The 23,719-nt window shown below is 41.5% G+C and overlaps 1 protein-coding gene across 1 annotated transcript in view; it reads left to right on the top strand.

Moving 5' to 3' along the window:
• The window catches only part of hmcn1 (hemicentin 1), a 578,667-nt gene that overhangs the window by 547,819 nt on the left and 7,129 nt on the right, over positions 1–23,719 (top strand). The window contains exons 103-104 of the mRNA XM_048602072.1: positions 15,048–15,410; positions 16,442–16,561. Coding sequence (XP_048458029.1) covers positions 15,048–15,410; positions 16,442–16,561 — 483 coding nt within the window. The remainder of the gene's footprint in view (positions 1–15,047; positions 15,411–16,441; positions 16,562–23,719) is intronic.

A 23,719-nucleotide genomic window follows, 5' to 3' on the forward strand; every position in this document is an offset into this window, starting at 1 on the left:
AATGGGTCCTCAGCTGGTCCGACCCATCTCCCGCACTTTGGCCCTCACCCCCCTGTCTTCCCTCCCACAACAGTGAGAGGGTCCCTGTTGTCCTCACCTACCATCCCACCAGCATCCATATCCAGAGGATCATTAGCCACCATTTCCACCACCTTCATTAGGATGCCACTGCCTTCCCTGGTCAGCCTTCTGCAGGGACCGTTCCCTCCAGGACACCCTAGTGCATTCCTAACGCATCCCCACAGCACCTTCCCATGCAACCGCACAAGGCGTAACACCTGTCCATTTACTTCTTCCCTCCTCACCATCCAATGCCCAAACACACCTTCCACATGAAGCAGTGCTTTACCTACACTTCCCTCAATCTAATCTTCTGCATTCGCTGCTTACAATGTGGTCTCCTCTACATTTGGGAAACAAAGAGTAGAATGGGTGACTGCTTCACAGAACACCTACGTTCTGTCCGTAAAAATGACCCTGATCTTCCAGTTGCCTGCTATTTCAACACAGCACTGTATTCCCTGACCAACATCTCTGAGTCAGGCTTGTTGCAGTACTGCAGTGAAGCTCAGCGTAAGCTGAAAGAACAGCACTTCCTTTTCTGCTTGAGAACTCTACAGCCTTTTAGACTCAATATTGAGTTCAACAATTTTAGGCTTGAGCATCTTCCCCCATGTCCTTATCTCAACCCCTACACACTAGGCCTTGTCACTACATGGGCTGCTACCACAAACAGCCTATTGCCAGCTACTAATAGTCCCCATTAGTAGCTATTCTCCCTGGCTGACTTTTTGAGGCTGTAAAAGACTCTGGTCAGACCACATTTGGAATATTGTGAGCAGTTTTGGGGCTCCATATCTAAGAAAAGATGTGCTGGCCTTGGAGGAGGTCCAGAGGAGGTTTACAAAAATGATCCCAGGAATGAAGGGATTGTCATATGAGAAGTGGTTGAGGACTCCAGGTATATACTCAATGGAGTTTAGGAGGAGGGTGGGGGTGGGGGAGGGAGTGGAATCTCATTGAAACTTGCCGAATATTGAGAGGCCTGAATAAAGTGGACATGGAGAAGATTTTCCACTAACAGACAAGACTAGAACCTGAGGGCACAGCCTCAGAGAGAAGGGGAGACCCTTTAGAACTGAGATGAGGAGGAATTTCTTCAGCTAGAGGGTGGCGAATCAGTGGAACTCATTGCTGCAGAAGGCTGTGGAGGCCAAGTCATTGCGTGTCTTTAAGACCAAGATAAGCTCTTATTAGTGAGGGGATTAAGGGTTACAGGATAAAGGTAGGAGAATGGGTTGAGGACATATCAACCATGATTGAATGGCAGAGCAGTCTCGATGGGCCAAATGGCCTAATTCTGTTCTTATGTCTTATGCACTGCTTTAGTATTTGAGGAGTAGCAAATAGCACTGAATGTTGTGCACACGTAAGCAAACATCTCCACTTCTGTCCTTAAGATGGAGGGAAGATCATTGATGAAGCTGGTTGAGTCAATACCACGAGGTTAAGGAACTCCTGCAGAGATGCCCTGGAGCTGAGATGACTGACCTCCAATAATCAAAACCATTTTACTCTGTGCTAAGTGTAACTCTTAAAAAGTGTAGAGTTTTCTCCTGATTCTCATTAACTTCCTTGATGCTATACTTGGTCCAATGCAGCTTTGATAGAGGCCAACTACACTCAGCTCTGGAATTTAGCTCTTTTGTCCAAGGCAATAATGTAGTTAGGAATTGAATGATCCTGACAGTACCCTAATCGAGCATCAGAAAGCAGGTTATTAGTGACTAAGTGCTTCCTTATAACACTGTTGATGACACCTTCTTTCACCTTACTGATGATTAGCAGTAGACTAATGGAGTGATAATTGGCCAGGTTGGATTTAGTCTGCTTTTTATGTACAGGACAAAACTGGGTAATATCCCACATTGCCGGGGAGATGCCAGTGTTGTAGCTGTACTAGAACAGCTTGCTTGAAGTCACGCTAATTTCTAGAACACCTGTTGTCAGTACTACTGCTGGAATGTTGTCAGGGCCCATAGCTTTTGCAGTATCCAGTGCCCTCAGCCATGTTTTGATATCAGGTAGACAGAATCAAATTAGCTGAAGACGACAATCTGTGATGCTGGGTCCTCTGAATGAGGCCAAGATGGATCATCCAGTCAACACTTATTCCTGAGGACTATTGCAAGTGCTTCAGCCTTATCTATCGTACAGACGTACTAGGTATCCCATTATTGAGTTCGGGGATATTTGTGGGGCCTCCTCCTCCACGGAGTTGCTTAATTTCACACTGGATTCAATGCAAATGTGCTTCAGAAACAGGCAACACACATTGAGCAGCTCCTTTCTTTCAGAAGACTTCCCAAACTGAAAGTACAAACTATCTCCAAGCTGACAAACATCAAATAGAATAGCTATAAAACCCAGATATAGAAACAAGAATGTTTCCCATAGATTGAGTTTAAGAAAAGATCAGCAATTATCTGAAACCATCTGGTTCCAAAGAAATGCTTTGTTTTGCAAAAAAACTTTGCTCTATTGTGCTTTAATTGATCTCATAACAAAATCTCCACAATCCTTCAAATTTAAGAACAGAAGAATGATTCATTATGGAACCATCAGAACACTGAAAGCAGAGAAGTTTTTTTTTGCAGGAGTCCTACAATCCACGGTTGGAAAGGCATGTCTTGCTATGCAGCCTCTGCAGCATTCCATCCACAGCATGCAGAACTAACTCAATTTCAATTCTGCTCTACAATATTTTGGGCTGATGTTGGGACACAATGGGTTTGCAGATGATCCATGTAGGCCCTGCAAAAAAGCTTTCAGCAGATTTTAGAATTAAACTGGAGATAATCTCCAAAGTTGTATTATTGTCTAGTCTCTGGGAACCAAATCTTTAATGTAATTAAAATGGCAATCATAATATTAAATTCATTCAAGGGGAGGGCCTTCCATCTGGTTTTAACCAATTAAGTTAAAAATAGCATCAAACTTAATGAAAAAGCATATACTTCACAAAGAAAGGTGGTAGTTCAAAAAATTGGACAGAATATAAAACATTGCAAAGAATGACTAAAAGATTAATAAGAGGAAAAAATTACATGATGACAGAAAGCTAGCTAGAAATATAAAAATAGTACAAGTTTCTATAGTTTTTTTTAAAAGGCTGAAGTGAGCAAAGTCTGACAGAAAATTGGGGAATTAATAATGAGATGGCAAATGAATTGAACAGGCATTTGCATCAGTCTTTATGATAAATGGCTGTAAATCAGGAACTGGAAGGTAGTAAAGAACTCAACAAAATTATAATCACCACGAAAGTAGAAGTGACTAAACTGTTGGAGTTGTGGGCTGACAAATCCTTAGATCCTATTTGATTTTATTGTAGGGTCTTAAAAGAAGTGATAGTTGAAGCATCAATTTTAATTTTCCAAAATTTCCTAGATTCGATGAAAGTTCCATTAGACTTAAAAATCTTGAATGTCACTCCTTTATACAAAAAGCAACAGAACGTAGTAATCTACAGGCCAGTTAGCTTAATGTCTATCATAGAGAAGATTTTAGAAACTTCTGTTAAAGACACTATAGCAGGCACTTGGAGAAGTCCAAGATAGTCAGGCAGAGTTGACATGGTTTTATGAAATGAACTTTATGTAGTTCTTTGAAGTAGTAATATGTGCAGTGAATAAAGGGGAACTGGTGGATGTATGTCCTTCAACTTTACATAAGGTATTTAACTGAATGCCACATCAAAGATAACTGCAGAAAATAAGAGCTCACTGTGTAGGGGATAACATATTGACATGGATAGAAAATTGGCTTACTAACCGGAAACAGAGTAAACATAACAAGTCGTTTGCAGTTGGAAAGATGAATTGAATGATGTGTGCCACAGGGATCAGTGCATTTGCTTCAACATTTTACAACTTAAATAAATCACTTAGGTAAAGTGACCAAAATTATGGTTGCTAAATTTACTGATAGCACAAAGATAGATAGGAAAACAAGTCATAAAAAGGACAAAAGAAGGCTACAAAAGGATTTTGATAGATTAAGTGGATGGGCAAAGAACATTCGAATGGAATATAATGTGGGAAATTGTCTGTTTTGGTGGCAAGAATAAAAAGAGAGACTTATTTATAAGTGATGAGAGTGTCCGAGGCTTTGAGTTGCAAAGGGATCTGGATGTCCTAATGCATGAATCTCAAAAGGTTAGTTTGCAGCTACAGAAGTAACCAGGAAAGTTAATAGAATGTTATTGTTTAACGTAAGGGTAACTGAATATAAACATCTGAATTTGAAGAAGAAGGAAGCCTTCAGCTCCTCATGCCTGCACCTCCGTTCAATATGTTGATATATTTGTGCTTTGAACTAACATTCCAGCTATTCCCAATAAGTTTTGATTCATTTGCTTAACAAGAATCTATCTACCCATGCCTGAGAAATTTTCAGCAGCTCTGTCTCTCCCATCTTCTGAGGCAGAGAGTTCAAAAGTTGCACAACTCAGGAGAAAAGAAATCTTCTAATCTGTACCCTAAAAGGGTACCCCCTCTAATTTTAAAATATTGCCCCTGGCTCTGGACTCACCCACAAGAGGAAGCATCATTTCCACATGCACCTTTGTCAAGCCAATCGAAGTATACTTATGTATTTCAATCAAGTCACCCCTCGCTCTTCTAAACCCCAGTGGAAACAAGCCCAGTCTGTTCAACTTTTCCTCATTAAACAATCCACTCATTCCACGTAGGGAAGGTAAGTTTCCATCCAATAAATTTGGGAGTTAACTAATACCCGAGACACTACACGCATATTGTCTCCCACCCTTCAACCTCCTCTAACCTAATAATAACGACTAAGTGTCGTCAGCAGGTAAGCTATTTGCATTTTTTTTTTTCTCATCTCTTTTTTGTCTTTCGGGGTGGTCACCTAGACGCCAAATCCTCTGGGAGCGGGTCGGAAGGCAAAGCCAGAGTCTGTTTGAGTATATAACAGAGTAAACTTACTGGTGCAGAGAACGCTGAGGAACTAAAAAAAACTAATTAATTTTAAATAATTAACTAAGTAGAGATGGCAGGTCAGGTGATGTGTTGTAGCTGTATGATGTGGGACCTAGCTGATCCCATTGAGAATGGCAGTGACCACATCTGCAGCAAGTGTTGGCTGCTTGAGGAGCTCTGGCTCAAAACTGATGAGCTGGAATCCAAACTCCAAACACTGCAGCACATCCGGGAGGGGGAGAGATACCTGGATGCTGTGTTCCAAGAGGCAGTCCCACGTGGTAGATTAATGTTAATTTGATTGGCGGGCAGGGACAGCAGTGTGTGACTGCGAGTGAGGCAGGTAGAGGGACCCTGCAGACAGGAACACAGGAGCCGCAGCCCTTGAAATTGTCCCACAGGTATGAGGCACTTGCTCCCTGCCTGGATGAGGAACAGGGCTGCAGGAAGAATGAGTCAACTGACCATGGCACCATGGTCCAGGAGGCCATTCAAGAGGGGGGAGCAAAAAGACAGATTGTAGTTGTAGGGGATTCCATCATCAGGGGGATAGACAGTATCCTTTGTGAGCAGGATAGAGAATCCTGCATGGTGTGTTGCCTGCCCAGTGCCAGGGTGCGAGACATCTCTGACCGGCTTGAGAGGATACTAGAGAGGGAAGGGGAGGATCCAGTTGTTGTGGTCCACGTAGGTACCAACAACATAGGCAGGACTAGGAAAAAAGACCTGTTTCAGGATTATGAAAAGCTAGGAACAAAATTAAAAAACAGGTCTTTTTGGGTCATAATCTCTGGATTGTTGCCCGAGCCACGTGCAAATTGGCACAGGGAGGCGAGGATCAGGGAAGTAAACACGTGGCTAAAAGAATGGTGTGGGAAAGAGGGTTTCCTTTTCATGGGGCACTGGCGTCAGTTCTGGGACAGGAGGGATCTATATCATTGGGATGGACTCCACCCAAACAGGGCCGGGTCCAGTGTTCTGGCAGAAAGGGTAAATAGGGTGGTTAATAGGACTTTAAACTACTAAGTAGCGGGGAAGGGAGAAATAAGCGTAGAGGGAGAATAACAATTAATGTAAGGCAAAGCAGCAGGTTAGCAGGTGACAAGGAAGCTTCAACTCTATTGAAAATTAGGAAAATAGTTAAAGGGAAGGAGAACTCAAGAGCTGTTAGTAACAGAGGTCATAGGACCCAGAAAGAAGGTGCAAAAACTGGCATAAGGGCACTTTGCTCGGAGGATTCGAAACAATTTGGATGAGTTGACGGTGCAAATCATGGCAAATGGGTATGATTTAGTGGCCATTACAGAGACATGGTTACAGGATGGTCATGACTGGGAGTTAAATATCCAGGGGTATCAAACTGTTCGGAAGGACAGACAGGAAGGTAAGGGAGGCGGTGTTGCTCTGATTTTTAAGGATGGTATCAGGGCGGTAGTGAGAGATGATATAGGTTCTACTGAACAAAACGTTGAATCCATTTGGGTGGAAATTAGGAATAGCAGGGAGAAGAAGTCATTAATAGGTGTGGTCTATAGGCCAACAAATAATGACATTGTGGTGGGGCGGGCAATAAACATAGAAATAGCTAATGCATGTAAAAATGGTACAGCAATTATCATGGGGGCTTTTAATCTACATATCGATTGGTCAAACCAGGTCGGTCATGGCAACCTTGAGGAGGGGTTCATAAAATGCATCCGCGATAATTTCCTTGAACAATATGTAATGGAACCTATGAGGGAGCAAGCTATCCTAGATCTAGTCCTGTGTAATGAGACAGGAATAATTAATGATCTCGCAGTTAGGGATCCTCTCGGAAGGAGCGATCACAGTATGGTCGAATTTAAAATACCGATGGAGCGTGAGAAGGTTAAATCAGTACCTATGTCCTGTGCTTAAACAACGGAGACTATGAAGGAATGAGGGAGGAGTTAGCTAAGGTAGAATGGGAGCAAAAACTTTATGGTAGGTCAATTGAGGAACAGTGGAGGACTTTCAAAACGATTTTTCACAGTGCTCAGCAGAATTATATTCCAGTGATAAGGAAGAACTGTAGGAAAAGAGAGAGCCAGCCATGGATGTCTAAGGAAATAAAGGAAAGTATCAGATTGAAAAAAAAACATACAAAAAAGCAAAGAGTTGTGGGAAACTAGTAGACTGGGAAATTTTTAAAGGCCAACAGAAAGCCACAAAAAAAGTTATAAAGAAAAATAAGATAGATTATGAGAGTAAACTAGCTCAGAATATAAAAACAGGCAGCAGAAGTTTCTATATGTAAATCGTAAAAGAGTGGCGAAGGTAAACATTGGTCCTTTAGAGGATGAGAAGGCCAATTTAATAACTGGGAATGAGGAAATAGCCGAGACATTAAACAGTTATTTCGTGTTGGTCTTCACAGTGGAAGACACAAATAACATGCCGAAAACTAATGGCAAGAAGGTTATAGCAGGTGAGGGCCTAGAAACTATCATTATCACTAAGGAGGCAGTGCTGGGCAAGCTAATGGGGCTAAAGGTAGACAAGTCTCCTGGCCCTGATGAAATGCATCCCAGGGTACTAAAAGAGGTGATGGGGGAAATAGCAAATGCACCAGTAATTATTTACCAAAATTCACTGGACTCTGGGGTGGTTCCCGCAGATTGGAAAACAGCCAATGTGACGCCACTGTTTAAAAAAGGAAGTAGACAAAAAGCAGGTAACTATAGGCCAGTTAGCTTAACTTCGATAGTGGGGAAAATGCTTGAATCTCTCATTAAGGAAGAAATAGCAAGTCATCTGGATATAAATCGTCCCATTGGGAACACCCAGCATGGGTTCATGAAGGGTAGGTCATGTTTAGCTATTGTGGTGGAATTCTTTGAGGACATTACTTGCATGGTGGACAATGGGGAACCTGTGGATGTGGTGTATCTGGATTTCCAGAAGGCATTTGACAAGGTGCCACACCAAAGGCTGCTACATAAGATAAAGTTGCACGGTATTACAGGTAATGTATTGGCATGGGATAGAGGATTGGTTGACCAGTAGAAAGCAAAGAGTAGGGCTAAATGGGTGTTTTTCTGGTTGGCGGTCAGTGGCTAGTGGTGTGCCTCAGGGATCAGTGTTGGGACCTCAATTGTTTACAATTTACATAGATGATTTGGAGTTGGGGACTAAGTGTGGTGTGTCAAAATTGGCAGATGACACTAAGGTGAGTGGTAGAGCAAAGTGTGCAGAAGACACTGAAAGTCTGCAAAGGGATATAGATAGTCTAAGTGAGTGGGCAAAGGTCTGGCAGATGGAGTACAATGTTGATAAGTGTGAGGTCATCCATTTTGGTAGGAATAACAGCAAGATGGACTATGTTTTAAATGATAAAAAATTGCAGCAGGCTGCTGTGCAGAGAGACTTGGGTGTCCTTGTGCATGAATCGCTAAAAGTAGGATTGCAGGTGCAGCAGGTGATTAAAAAGGCAAATGGAATTTTGTCTGCCATTGCTAGAGAGATGGAGTTTAAAAACAGGGAGGCTATGCTGCAGCTGTATAAGGTCCTGGTGAGGCCACACCTGGAGTACTGTGTGCAGTTTTGGTCTCCTTACTTGAGAAGAGATATACTAGCACTGGAGGGGGTGCAGAGGAGATTCACTCAGTTGATTCCAGAGTTGAGAGGGTTGGATTATGAGGAGAGACTGAGTAGACTGGGATTATACTCATTGGAATTCAGAAGAATGAGGAAGATCTTATAGAAACATATAAGATTATGAAGGGAATAGATAAGGTGGAGGCAGGGAGGTTGTTTCCGCTAGCAGGTGAAACTAGGACTAGAGGGCATCGCCTCAAAATAAAGGGAAGCAGATGTAGGACTGAGGTCAGGAGGAACTTCTACACCCAAAGGGTTGTGAATCTGTGGAATTCCCTGCCCAGTGAAGCGGTTGAAGCTACCTTGCTGAATGTGTTTAAGGCAAGGCTAGATAAATTTTTGAACAGTAAAGGAATTAAGGGTTATGGTGAGTGGGTGGGTAAGTGGAGCTGAGTCTCAAAAAGATCAGCCATGATCTTATTAAATGGTGGGGCAGGCTCGAGGGGCCAGATGGCCTACTCCTGCTCCTAGTTCTTATGTTCTTATGTATCAATCTTTATTGTATCATCTCCAATGCATTTACATCCTTCATTAAATAAAGAGACCCAAACTGCACACAGTATTTTAGATGTAGTTTCTCCATTGTGCAGGACTATGGAAGTAAAATAACGTTTATGACCAATATTATTCCAATCGCCTTCTTGAATACGGACTATTCCTGCGTATTAATCATTTGTGATTCAAGCACTAGAACACCTAGGTCTCTCCACAATACAAAAGTGGGGAGGTAATACAACAGCAACACAGGGCATTGATGATACCACATCGTGATTACTACATACTGTATTGTTCTCCTTATTTTAAGAAGGATGTTAATGTATTAGAAGCAGTTTGGAGAAGATTTACTAGATTACAATTTGGAATGGACATGTTAACTTGTGAGGAATGGTTGGACAGGTAAGGCTTATATTCAAAGGTGTTCAGAAGAGTAAGAGTTGACAAGATAGGAATATGATATCCTAAAGGTTTTTACATGGTTTACATGGAAATGATGTTTCCTCCTGTGGGAGATTCTAAAGCTAGGGGTCACCATTTAAAAATACAGTTTTCTTTCTCCCAGAGGGTCGTGAGTCTTTAGAAATCTCTTCCTCGAATGACAGTGAAAGCAGAGTCTTTGACCATTTTTAAGCAAGAGGTAGATAGTTCTTGATAAACAAGGGGTTGAAACATTATCCTGCGTTGGCAGGAATATAGAGTTATCAGCTTAGCCATTATTTTAATAGATGGTGGAGCAGGCTGAAAAGGGCCGAATGGCCAACCCCTGCAAAGTTGAGAGACTTTGGAACTCTCTCAGAAGATGGGAGAGATGGGGTCATTGAAAAGTTTTCAGACAGGGGGAGATAGATTCCGTTGCCTACCAGGAATCTAAGATTATCAGGAATAGCTGGAATGCAGAATTCAAAACAGAAGCAGATCAGCCATTACCTTGTTAAATAGCGGTACAGGCACAAGGGATAAACGGACTACTTTTACTCCAAATTCATTTGTTTGTATGTATGTTCCCAACAAAAAAATACTTGTGTCTATAATGTGCCTTTAAGATTGGAAAAGGAGGCAGGATTTAAGAGTAGATATCTCACTGCTATTTCATAGCTCTCAATTAACGGTAATGACAGGACAAAAGCCACCATCCCTATTTTCTTTGCAGAACAAGATAATCGGGTGGTTTAAGAACAAAGTGCTCATGTTTATTGACTAAAAGATCATCAGGGAGAATGTTTTTGAATAAATCTCTGGATAAATTAGCTAGCATTGAATGATCCATTTAGATTCCTCTTTTTAAGGCATTCAGACAATAGAGGCGTGAAAAACATCACCTATTTTATAAGCCTTGTGTGCAGTGTACATTTCCTATTCACTTAACCCTAATTGCTCTTTAATTTCCCATCATACTTTGTTGATAAATTTATTATTGTGAAATAATTTCATTAGAGTTAGAGTGCAACAGCTCTGGAAGTGCAGAATACTAAGTTAATGATTAAGAACACTCACATAAATTGTTAGCTAAATTCAATTATTAATCAATGGTATATAGACGAATGCAACTAAAATACATAATTATTGCATCTTTAGGGGCTGAGGGTATATTTTGAATGTCAGATGCCATTCGTATTTTTGTTTCAAGTTTGAAACTAGCAAATCAGCAACACAAAAAGTTGTAGACATTTCCACTGGTCTAAAAATTACAATGGTAATTCATTCTACATCTTTTAAAAATGTTGATTGGGCCAACCTTTATTGTCCATCCCTAGTTGCCTTTGAGAAGGTAGTGGTGAGCTTTCTTCTTGAACCACAACAGTTCATGTGCTATAGGTAGGCCCACAACGCCATTTGGAGGGAATTGCAGGATTTTGACCCATTCACAGTGAAGGAGTGGGGATAAATTTCCAAGTGAGAATGTTGAGAGGCTTGGAGGGGAACTTGCAGGGAGCAGCATTCTCATTTATTTGCCGCTTTTGTCCTTCTAGTCAGAAGTGGTCATGGCTTTGGAATGTACTATATAAGGGACTTGGGTGAATTTCTGCTGTCCATCTTGTAGATAGTACACACTGCTGCTACTGAATGTCAGTGGTGGAGGGAGTGGATGCTTGTGGATTTTTAAAAAATCATTCACGGGATGAGGGTGTCGCTGGCTAGGCAGCATTTATTGCCCAGAGGGCAGTTCAGAGTCATCCACATTGCTGTGGGTCTGGGGTCACATGTAGACAAGACCAAGAAAGGACGACAGTTTCCTTCCCTAAAGAACATTAGTAAACCAGGTGGGTTTTTCCTGACAATTGAATCACGGTCATCATTAGATTCTTAATTCCAGATATTTATTGAATTCAAATTCCACCATCTGCTGTGGCGGGATTTGAACTCGGGTCCCCAGAACATTATCTGGGTCCCTGGATTAACAGTCCAGCGATAATACCACTAGGCCATCACCTCCCTCCTTTGGATGCAGTGCCAATCAAGCGGGCTGCTTTATCCTGGATGGTGTCAAGCTTCTTGAGTGTTGTTGGAGCTGCACTCAACTAGCAAGTGGGGAGTATTCCGTCACTCTCCTGATTTGTACCTGGATAGGCTTTACGAAGTCAGCAGGTGCATGCTGTCTAGACTCTGACTTGTTCATGTAGCCATTGTATTTTTTATGGCTTGTCGAGTTGAATTCCTGGTCAGAGGAGGATTTAGATTTGGCATAGCGGTTAGATTTTCTCTTTTTGAGGATGGGCACTGCCTGGCATTTCTGTGGCACAAATGTTACTTGCAACTTCTCAGCCAAAGCCTGGATATTGTACCTGATCTTGCTGCGTTTCTATATGGACTGTTTTCGTATCTGAGAAGTTGTGAATGGTGCTGAAAACTATGCCATCATCAGCAATCATCCCATCCCTGACCTTCTGTTAGAGGGAAGGTCATTGATGAAACAGATGAAGATAGTTGTGCTTCGGACACCACCCTGAGGAACTCCTCAAAGTCGTCCTTGAACTTAGTTGATTGACCTTCAACAACCACAACCATCTTCCTTTGTGTCAGGTACAATTCCTGAAGTGGAGAGATATCCCCAGATTTCCACTGATTCCAGTTTTGCTAGGACTTCTTGACACACACAATCAAAAGTGACCTTGATATCAAGAGCAATCACATTCACATCAACTTTGGAAGTCAACTGTTTTGTCCATGTTTGAACCAAATTTGTAATGAGGTCAGGAGCTGAGTGGCCCTAGTGGAACCCAGACCAGGTATCAATGAGTAATTTATTACTAAACAAGTGATACTTGATAACACTGGTGATGACACCTTCTATCACTTTTCTAATGATCGAGAGTAAAATAACTGGGTGGTATTTGGCCAGGTTGGATATTTCCTAGTTTGTGTGTACAGGAGATACCTGGGCAATTGTTCACATGGTTGGGTATATGCCTATGTTATAGCTGTACTGGAACAGCTTGGCTAGAAGTGCAGCAAAGTCTGGAGCACATATCTTCATTATTATTGCCAGTGTATTGTCAGGGTCCATAGCCTTTCCAGTTTTCAGCGAATCCAGCTGTTCTTGATAACACATGGAATGAATTGAATTGGCTGAAGAGTGGTACCTGTGATGCTGGGGACATCTGGAGGAGGCCAAGATGGATATCTTTCTGTCTCTTTTATTCTCTCTCAAGTTTGCATTCCCTCTATTTATTTTGTTTTGTATACCTGATTAAACTTTGCGTTAACTACTCTGAATTACACTAATTGGTTCAAACTCAGTATTTCTAATTAACAGTGCTTCAACCTAACTGGTTAAGAATATTCAACTTGTTGTACAACACCATGGAAAATCTTTGGGCAGGGGCCACTTGTTCACTATCTGCAAAGTTGGCCACCATCACATTTAAACTAATTAGATGAATATTTCCACTACCACACAAATAGGTGACAGCATCTCAGTAAAATTGCACTGTCCATTCCTTCTTACCTGTAACAGGCCAGATTTCTTATTGTTTTAAGAATGCCGTTCAAACATTCTATCTACCAGATAGCTTGTTCAAAGGATACCATTTGGAGTCAAACTATAAGACTGCTGTAAACAATATACCATCTGCCAAATTTTAATGTTTTTACATGCTGAGTAATTATACTGGAACTATTTTAATTAAGATGTCACAATCACCAAACCTAACTCGTTCACTGCCATATCAGCAAAATGTAATTGATTCAATTGAACTGCTTTGCTATATTTAATTTTAATGCTAGCAGCCAGAACAAATAAAAATTCCAGTCCAGCTCTTAGTGGCCACTTGTATGAAACTCGTTTTTAAAAAAAAAGGTGCTAATTAGCAGTTCCTTACTCAGAATAGCTACTGTAGGAAATAGGAAATAAATGTCATACTGGTGTTTCTGAGCTTTATTGTAGATGGAGACTTTGGCTACTCATGGCCCTATCTAATCATGGAACTTCTAATACTGAATGTCAGAAAAAGAATGTGCAAATAATTGTACATAAAGTACTAGATGATTTAACCAAAATAATCCCAACATTGCTGTGAAAAGGTAATATTCACAATTTTTTTACTCAAGTTGCACTACTGAGGTAAGAAAAAAAACTATTATTGACGGCAATTTCCTCTTCCCTATTTAAAATCACTCACATTGTTAGTTACACTCAAAGCTAACTGGTTATAGAGTCATACAGCTGATTATAATCCCAAACTAAACTAGTTCCACCTGTCTGCACTTGGCCCATATTCCTCCAAACATTTTTTTTATTCATGTACTTATCCAAGTGTCTTTTAAATGTTGTAACTGTACCCGCATCCACCATTTTCTCTGGAAGTTCATTCCACACATGAACCACTCTCTGTGTTTTAAAAAGAAAGGTGCCCCTCGTGTCTTTTCATAAAGCTCTCTCCTCTCATCTTAAAAATAGGCCTCTACTCTTGAAATCGCCCATCCTAGGGAAAAGACACCTGCTATTCACTTTACCTATACCTGTCGTGATTTTATAAACGTCTATAAAGTCACTCCTCAACCTTCTACATTCCAGTGAAAGAAGTCCTAGCCTATCCAGCCTCTCCTTATAACTCAAGCCCTCCATTCCCAGCAACATGCTGGTAAATCTTTCCTGAACCCTTTCTAGCTTAATAATACCCTTCCTATATCAGGGTGTCCAGAACTGGACACAGTACTCGAGAAGAGGCCTCAGCCTCAACATGTTGTTCAGTCTCAACATGACGTCATCTGAGCAATGAAGGCAAGCGTGCTAAGTACCTCCTTAACCACTTAGTCTACATATGACACAAACTTCAAAGAATTATGTACCTGAAACCCTAGGTCTCTTTCTTCTACAGCACTACCCAAGGCCCTATTTTAATTGTATAAGTCCTGCTCTTGTTTGCTGTTCCAAAATGCAATACCTCGCATTTATCCAAATTAAAATCCATCTGCCACTCCTCAGCCCATTGACCCAATTGATCAAGATCTCTTTGTAATCTTAGATAATCTTTTTCACTGTCCACTATACCACCAATTTTGGTGTCATCTGCAAACATACTAACCATGCCATCTACATTTTCATCTAAATCAGTTATGTAAATGACAAACAAAAGTGGATCCAGTAACAGTCCCTGGGGAACACTGCTGGTAACAGGTCTCCACTACCATTCCCTGTCTCCTGCCACCATTCTGGAATTAAATTGGCAGCAAACCATGCGCTTCAGTCAAACAGATGTTTGCTTTGTGAAAGTTGCTGTCAAAAAAATCCAACAAAAGTTTGCAAGTATGTTTAACTATCTTGATGCAAAATCCAGCCTAGAATAAAGTCAGTAAAACTGTATTGCTCCACATGTGGCAGGTTTACTGTACGATAAGATCCTCATTGTATTATCCAAACTGATCCTCTTTTTGTGTTCTCTTTTCCTTTCATGTTATATTATGCTGCGACCCATGTCATATGAGCAGACTTTGACGAATGCGAACGGGTGCCTAAACCTTGTGCATACCAGTGCATCAACACCCCTGGCAGCTTCAAGTGTCTCTGTCCACCTGGACAACATTTGTTAGGTGATGGGAAATCTTGTGCTGGATTAGAGAGGTTGCCAAATTATGAGAGAAGTTATAACTTTGCCCGGTTGTCCAATGTGGGTTACCACAACCAACAACAGCCATGGCAGCAGCAGCAACAGCAGTATTTTAGTCAGTCCTCTGAGTATAGATCACATACGGGCTACAGAAGCATTTACCGTGCAGCTTTCTCCAGGACTGAGAGGAGCATTAGAAAAACATGCCCTCAAGGCTATGAGGCAAAGAATAACAATTGCATAGGTAAACAACAGTCTTTACAAATGGAATCTGTTCTTTTTACTGTAATATATCTAACAAATGTATTGATTAAAATGTCTTGTAGGCTGTGAAGCTGGAGTACAATTGCACAGAAATTTGTTTATGGATTATGTTCACTGGCATAAATTACTTCATACTTTCAATGGTTACTAGTGATAATCCCTGAAAATTTCTGTATTTATTTATTCATGTTTTTGGATTTTTCTCCTGCTTAGTTTGAATGTTGATTTCAGTTTAGTTTAATCTCCATCAACTGTAATGATTAATAAACAGAATCTTTTGATCAGATTAAAGTGTGGCTTCAAGCCAACATGGAAACTTTCAGTCATAGATACACAAGTCTTCTCTTTTGACATTTGACCACTCCCTCTGTCAGGAAGTTACAAAAGCCCAAACTTATTGTTTTTTAAGATGAAATGTATTAATATAACAATTGGTAGAGCTCATAACCTCTGGGTTAGTCATTATTTAATGAGAGGGAATTTATTAATGAAGTTAAAACCAGAGGTTCAAAACTAGCTTTTCTTTATAATATATTAACCCTTTAGTACAAAAAAAAATGCTTCTTGGCTTATATTTGGAAAAAGTGGCAGGGGATTGTTGGTTGTTTTGGAATCATACCCCAGCCTAGCACCTTTAGGAGGGGAAGGGGAAGAAAACTGACAGAAGGAGAAAGGAACCAATTACAATGAAGATGTAAATTCTCTGAGGGGAACCTCTGTGTTTGTTCATTATAAAAATATAAGCAAGTTGTTTTATTCTCTAATACATTTTTAAATTTGTTTTTGAACAATGTTGCAATGAGGTTGGTCAGAGTAAAACTTTTTAGTTTACTGTGTCGACCTCAGATGTAATCCATCATTCTAAATCTTTTACTTTTTTCTAAAATGCAGATATTTTGCAATAATCAACACCATGTTCATTTGTCAAAGTCCAGATAAATCACTGCAAGTTATTTCTAGTAAGTAAAATACGTTTTGACTTTTTCTGATTGTAACCTTCTCTGTTGACAGATATTAATGAATGTGAAAACAAGGAACCATGTCAGCATGACTGCAAAAACACACCAGGGAGCTACCAATGCCTGTGCCCCAGTGGATACCGACTCATGCCTAATGGGAAAGCTTGCCATGGTAGGCCGGAGATTTATGAATTCTGAACAATACTTCTAGAATTTGCATTTTTTTTTCCCCTAGGTTAATCACTGATTAATACATATCCACCAAAATAGGGGCAGTCATTAAACTTTTTGTTAAAATTTCACAAAGGAAATCTGACAGGAATATATAAACCAGTGTCTCCTGTTCAGCATCATTAATTTTGGAGGATGTTGGCAGCTGTTCAAAATAGATTTTCAATTAGAGCTGCACCTTTACGATATCACAGAGAAACAAAGCTAAACCTATAAACGGAGAGTTGTCAGAAGAGATTCCAGAAGAGTTAGTCACGATTGGGATCCTTATTATTTGAGATAGTATAAGAAAACAAAGGTGATGTAGCAGTTGTAATACATCTAAATTTCCAAAAGCTGTTAATAAGTAACTTATGGCAGCAAGCGACTTGATATTATGACTGAGGTTAGAAAGTGTAGGGCAGAATTTAAGGCAGACGGACATGAAAATTCAGGCCTATGTCCAGCCCCATTCCTCGCACCCCACCCCAACTCACCAACTATCTTCCTAGAAGTGGGATCACAGGCAGAAGGGCTAACTACCCCCATGCCAATTCAGGTTAGTTGATGGCCAATTTAAAGAGGAATGTCCAAGTCAGTCTGCTGTGCAGTCCACTGTCAGTCTCCAGACCAGCTACCAGGAGGCAGCCTCTCCATGGCAGACCAGGGGATGGCACTCTAGGCATTCTTTGAGACATTCCTGACTAAAATATACTTGTTATATACAGGCAGAAAGATTTTGAGAAAAGGAAAAAGGCATCCATGGCTAAGCAAAGAAGTTAAAGGTAACATAGACAGAAACTAAAGCGTACCATATTACGAAGACAGGCTGGAAGACTGGCAAAAGATCAATAAAGGATTACATTAAAAAAAATAAAAACAGCAATGTTAAATAATGACAAAATAGCACAAAATATAAAAATGGATAGTAAAAACTTCTACAAGTATATAGAAGGGAAGAAAGTAGCTAAAGTGAATGCTGGCCCTTTGGAGGAGGAGACTGGGAAGCCAATAGTTAGAAACATAGAAATGGCAGAGACATTAAATCAGTATTTTGCCACAGTTTTCATAGTGGTGCACAGCTAGTACCATTCCCAATAGTAACAGGTAATGCAGAGGTTATAGAAAAGGAGGAACTTAAAACAATCATCACTAGGGAAGAAGTACTGAGCAAACTATTGGGATTGCAGGCAGACAAGTCACCATGGCCTGATGGCCTGCATCCTAAAAGAAGTGTCAGCAGAGATAGTGGGTCCATTGGTTATAATATTCTCAAATTCCCTGGATGCAGGAAAGGTTCCAGTGAATGGAAAAATACTAATGTAATGCCAGTATTCAAAAAGCAGGGAGACAGTAAGTAGGAAATTATAGATTGTTATAGAAATTGTCAGAATACATTATTAAGGAAGTAATACAGGACATTTGGAAAGTCAAAACACAGTGGATCAAACTCAGAATAGTTTTGTGAAGGCTCATGTTTGATTAATTTGCTAGAGCTCTTTGAAGGTGTAAAAAAGCAACATAAATAAAGGGAATCCTGTAGATGTAGGATGTTTGGACTTCCACAAGGTATTCGATAAGAAGCCACACAAAATGTTAATACACAAGATAAGATCACATGGGGTAAGGGGTCATTTATTAGCTTGAATAGCGGATTGGCTAACCAACAGAACGTAGAAAGTCAAATTGGGAACAAAAACAAAATTGCTGGAGAAGCTCAGCAGGTCTGGCAGCATCTGTGAAGGAAAGAACAGAGTTAACGTTTCGGATCCGGTGACCCTTCCTCAGAATCTAGTTTTTCCCTCTGTTTTTTCCTTCACAGATGCTGCTAGACCTGCTGAGCTTCTCCATCAATTTTGTTTTTGTTCCTGATTTACAGCATCCGCAGTTCTTTCGGTTTTTATTTAAGTCAGATTGGGAAGGTGTAATTGATGGGTACACAGGGTTTGGTCCTCAGGCTGCAACTACTTACAATCTATATTAATTAATTGGATGTAGGGATAGAAGGTACTATAGCCAAATTTGCAGGTAGCACTAAAATAGATGGGAACATAGACTGCAACAAAGTACTAAGAAATTTACAAATGGATATGAATAGGTTAGGTAAATGAGCCAAAATTTGACAGATGGCATTTAACTTGAGTAAGTGAGAGGTTATCCATTTTGGTTGGAAGAAGGGCAACTTGTCATTTACATGAAGAGAAAATTCAGAGTACTTCAGTGCAGAGGGATCTCAATGTCCTCACTGCATGAATCACAGAAAACTGGCATGCAGGTTCAGCAGGTAATAAGAAAGACAAACTGAATCGTAGTATTTATCATTAAAGGAATAAAGAAGTGGGGAAGTGTTGCTGCAACTGTACCAGGTATTAGTGAGACCACACATGGATATTGCATATAATTTTGGTTCCCTCACTTGAGGAAGGATGCAGTTGCATTGGTGGAGATTCGCTAGATTGATTCCAGAGGTGAGGCATTTGTCTTATGACGAGATTGAGCAGTTTAGGAGAATGAGAGGAAATCTAATTGAGGTATACAAAATGCTAAAGAGGATCAACAAAGTAGACGTATCCTCTTATGGTGCATTCTAGAACAAGAGGTCATAGTTTTAGGATAAGTAGCAGGTTTAAAACAGAGATGAGGAGGAATTATTTCTCTCAAATGGAGATTTTGGGGAACTTACCATCCCAGAGTGCAGTGGATGCCAGGATATTGAATAAGTTTGAGGAGGACATAGTTAGATTTTAGATAGTAACAGGTTGAAGGGTTATGAGGAATGGACAGGAAAGTGGAACTAAGGCTGAAATGAGATCAGCCACGACTGTATTGAATGGCAGCCCAGACTCAAGGGGTTAAATTGCCTGTTTTTGCTCCTTGTTCTCATGTTTTGTTTCCTGTCTGCTGTCTACAACTGTAGCCAGAGGCTACCCTGCAAGGTTCCTCCTTAACCAGGGTAACCCAGCAGCTGCATCCTTTCTTTAAAAGTTTTGCAAGTTGCTGAGAGGACCCCCTCAAAATGGGGGCACCTTCTCTCCATCTCCCATGTCTGAAAAACAAGCTGCAGTCCTTCTGAGCTAGAGGTTTCCTAAATACCCTTCAGTTTTGAATGCCCACCTACTGTCCTTATTTATCTAGCTATCAATTGGATAATATAGGAAGAATCATTGTTGTCTGACACGTTTTGCAGTTTGAGGGTCTGTGAAAGAGCTGTTGAAGGTTTACTGGCGAGAGAGGGGAGAGTAACATCACCCAATGTGATGATGTCAGAGATCATAGAGAGGAGGATCTTCCATGGACTTGAATAGACTCCTATATCTTACTGTGATGATGTGCAGATTTTAAAAGTATGCAAAAACCTACTTTCTATGAACATACAGAAGATTCTGTAATCTCTATTAGCTGGACTTGAAGAGTAATAAGCCTCCAACCCAACACTTCCAAAATGATTCCTATACAATTTAGGGCCGGGTTTTTCATTTGATTCCAATATTGGGCTCCTGACCCAGATCCCAAAAAATCCTGCCTGTGGAGTCAAAAATAAACAATAGAATGGTTAGGAAACTAGCCAAAAATCAAAACAGACTGATTATCCATAATGCCAAAATGGCCCTGAATATGTGCAGACATGGTCTGTGATGTTAGTTATCCTGGACTGATCTGCTCATGTGCTGATGACATCACCATGCCAGGATGCATCTGCACATTCACTGCTAATGTCACAGTGTTCCATGTGCTGTGACACCAGCTCTGCTGCACAAGCAGATGTTCCTCTCTCTCTCACCCCAACACCCACCAAGGTTGTCACACATACACACGAGTTGATGGCACAATGAGGGCGAGACAGAGGCTGGGGGAAAGGTGGAGGTGGAGTGGATCCCACCTAGGGACGGGCCCATCATGGAGACATGAGGGAATACACAGGGGCCAGGGCAATTGCCGCTATGTTTCTGGAACCAGAATGAGGAAGTGGCAAAGGGGAACGGCAGGTGGCAGGGAGTCCCTTATGTTTTGGTGCACATTCTGGGGACGTTGCAAATTAAAAATAAAATTAGAAAGTGACCACTTTACACCAGCCTCATAAATTTGGTAGTACAGATTCAGGATTCAGTTTGCCCACAGAGTGAAATAACAGGACTTTTAACTCCAAGTTTGAAATGGCAGCAACAGTGGAGTGATTATCTTAGGCCTTCCTGAAGCCTGAATAACACACAATTTCCACCTGAAATTATTTTCTGAGAACTCCCAACCCTGCCATCTTTGGGACTGACTGCTGTTTTTTTGTCATTTAAGAATGATGTAGATTACCTCTTTACGTATGCACATTCTTTGTACCACATAGTAGTATCATTTACGGTGTACACATCCAAATCAAAAGGCAGTATGAGTTAAAACCAAGTACTCAAAGTGACAGTGCTGGAAAGTGGTGCTTATTGTAGTGCAGGGAACACTGTTGTTCACCATTTACGTAAATGGATTGTACCCAGAAATTGAAAATTCACAATGATAGCTAAGTGGAATGAATGTTTTATACAGAGGACTGCAACAAAATACAGCAAAGTATTAAGAAACCTGAGAATAGAAATATAATTGTCAATAAACCTCATCATAGGTAAGTGTATAGTATTACATTTTAGTTGGAAAAATACAGAAGCCACATATACTGCTTCAAAAATAAGAAGGTAAAATTGCTCTATGCCAATTCATTACGGAAATAAATCAACAGCTGATTCTGTCACCAGACCTGATCTTTTCTCCATTCAAGTTCTCAAAACTGTATTCCAAACTCTTCCTGGTAACTTATTTCCCAGTGCCTCTGTTGTGTTTGCTTAGTTTGGAAATATTTCCAAAGTTTTTAAATTCAATGTCAATAGACAATAAAAACTAATGCAGCATTAAAGCATCTGCTGATTCCCTAAGAGCCCATTTCATGCTATTCATATAGACTAATTTCATTCATTACATTCCTAATGTTATGAGGAACAGCAGGATCTCAGAGTAAAATTACACAAATTGTTTAAAGTAGCAACACTGATTAATAAAGGCGATTAAAAGAGCAAAGAAAGGACTTAAATTTACCTGGAACACTTCACTAACACCTTCCACCCCAACCTTAAATTTACCTGGAGCCGCCTCGTGCTCCCACGAGGAGCTCGAACAGTTCATACACTTCACTAACACCTTCCACCCCAACCTTAAATTTACCTGGACCATCTCTAACACCTCTCTCCCCTTCCTGGACCTCTCTGTCTCCATATCGGGCAACCACCTCGAAACCGATATTCATTTCAAGCCCACCGACTCCCACAGCTACCTAGAATACTCCTCCTCCCACCCACCTTCCTGCAAAAATGCTATCCCCTATTCCCAATTCCTTCGCCTCCGCCGCATCTACTCCCAGGATGAGGCATTCCACTCCCGTACATCTCAGTTGTCCTCGTTTTTCAAGGACCGTAACTTCCCCTCCTCGGTGGTCGAGAATGCCCTCAACCGTGTCTCCCACATCTCCCGCACCTCATCCCTCACACCCCGTCCACGCAATAAAAACCAAAAAAGAATCCCCCTCGTCCTCACGTACCACCCCACCAACCTCCGGATCCAACGCATCATCCTCCGACACTTCCGCCATCTGCAATCCGACCCCACCACCAAAGACATCTTTCCCTCCCCACCCTTATCTGCTTTCCGGAGGGACAACTCTCTCCGTGACTCCCTTGTCCGCTCCACACTCCCCTCCAGCTCCACCACACCCGGCACTTTTCCCTGCAACCGCAGGAAGTGCTACACCTGCCCCCATACCTCCTCCCTCACCCCCATCCCAGGCCCCAAGAAGACTTTCCACATCAAGCAGATGTTCACCTGCACATCTGCCAATGTGGTATACTGCATCCGCTGTACCCGGTGTGGCTTCCTCTACATCGGGGAAACCAAGCGGAGACTCGGGGACCGCTTTGCAGAACACCTACGCTCGGTTCGCAACAAACAACTGCACCTCCCAGTCGCGAACCATTTCAACTCCCCCTCCCATTCCTCAGACGACATGTCCATCCTGGGCCTCCTGCAGTGCCACAACGATGCCACCCGAAGGTTGCAGGAACAGCAACTCATATTCCGCTTGGGAACCCTGCAGCCCAATGGTATCAATGTGGATTTCACAAGTTTCAAAATCTCCCCTCCCCCCACCGCATCCCAAAACCAGTCCAACTCGTCCCTGCCTCCCTAACCTGTTCTTCCTCCCACCTATCCCCTCCTCCCACCTCAAGCCGCACCTCCATCTCCTACCGACCAACCTCATCCCGCCCCCTTGACCTGTCCGTCCTCCCTGGACTGATCTATCCCCTTCCTAACTCCCTACCTACACTCACCTTTCCTGGCCCCATCCCCGCCTCTTCGACCTGTTTGTTTCCTCTCCACCTATCCTCTCCTCTATCCCTCTTCTATCCACCTCCCACTCTCTCCCTATTTATTTCAAAACCCCCTTCCCCTCCCCCTTTTCTGATGAAGGGTCTAGGCCCGAAACGTCAGCCTCTCTGCTCCTATGATGCTGCTTGGCCTGCTGTGTTCATCCAGCCCTGCACCTTGTTGTCAAAGAAAGGACTGGGATTTATTTATAGAATTAAACTACGTTAAACCTGTATAAAACCTTGGTTAAACCATATTTGGAATATTGTGAACAGCTATAAAAGGATATGGAGGTGGTAAAGAAGGTCCAAAATTGTTATTTTAGAATATACCAGAATTGAGAAGCTATACCTATTTGGCAAAAATGAACTGGCTAGGACTCTTGGCTCACATGATATAATGGGTTACAAAGCAAAGTTAACAATGCATCCCTCCCTGATGAGCTCAATGCATTCTGTGCTAATTTTGAACAGAAGATCAGTGAAACGAGGTCACCTTCCCCGACAACCTCGGGTGCACCTAGCGCATATAGCCATAATCACCACCACGCACATCAGATCGGCCTTTTTGAGGGTGAACCCTGGATGGAGTCCCTGGCCATGCGCTCAGATCCTGTGCGGAGCAGCTGGCGGGAGTATTTGCAGACATTTTTAACCTCTCCTTACTACAATGTGACATTCTCACGCGCTTCAAGGAGACCACTAACATCCCGATGCTAAAG

This window comes from Rhincodon typus, chromosome 10 (genome assembly GCF_021869965.1).
Source record: "Rhincodon typus isolate 14 chromosome 10, sRhiTyp1.1, whole genome shotgun sequence".
In the NCBI taxonomy this organism is placed as follows: domain Eukaryota; kingdom Metazoa; phylum Chordata; class Chondrichthyes; order Orectolobiformes; family Rhincodontidae; genus Rhincodon; species Rhincodon typus.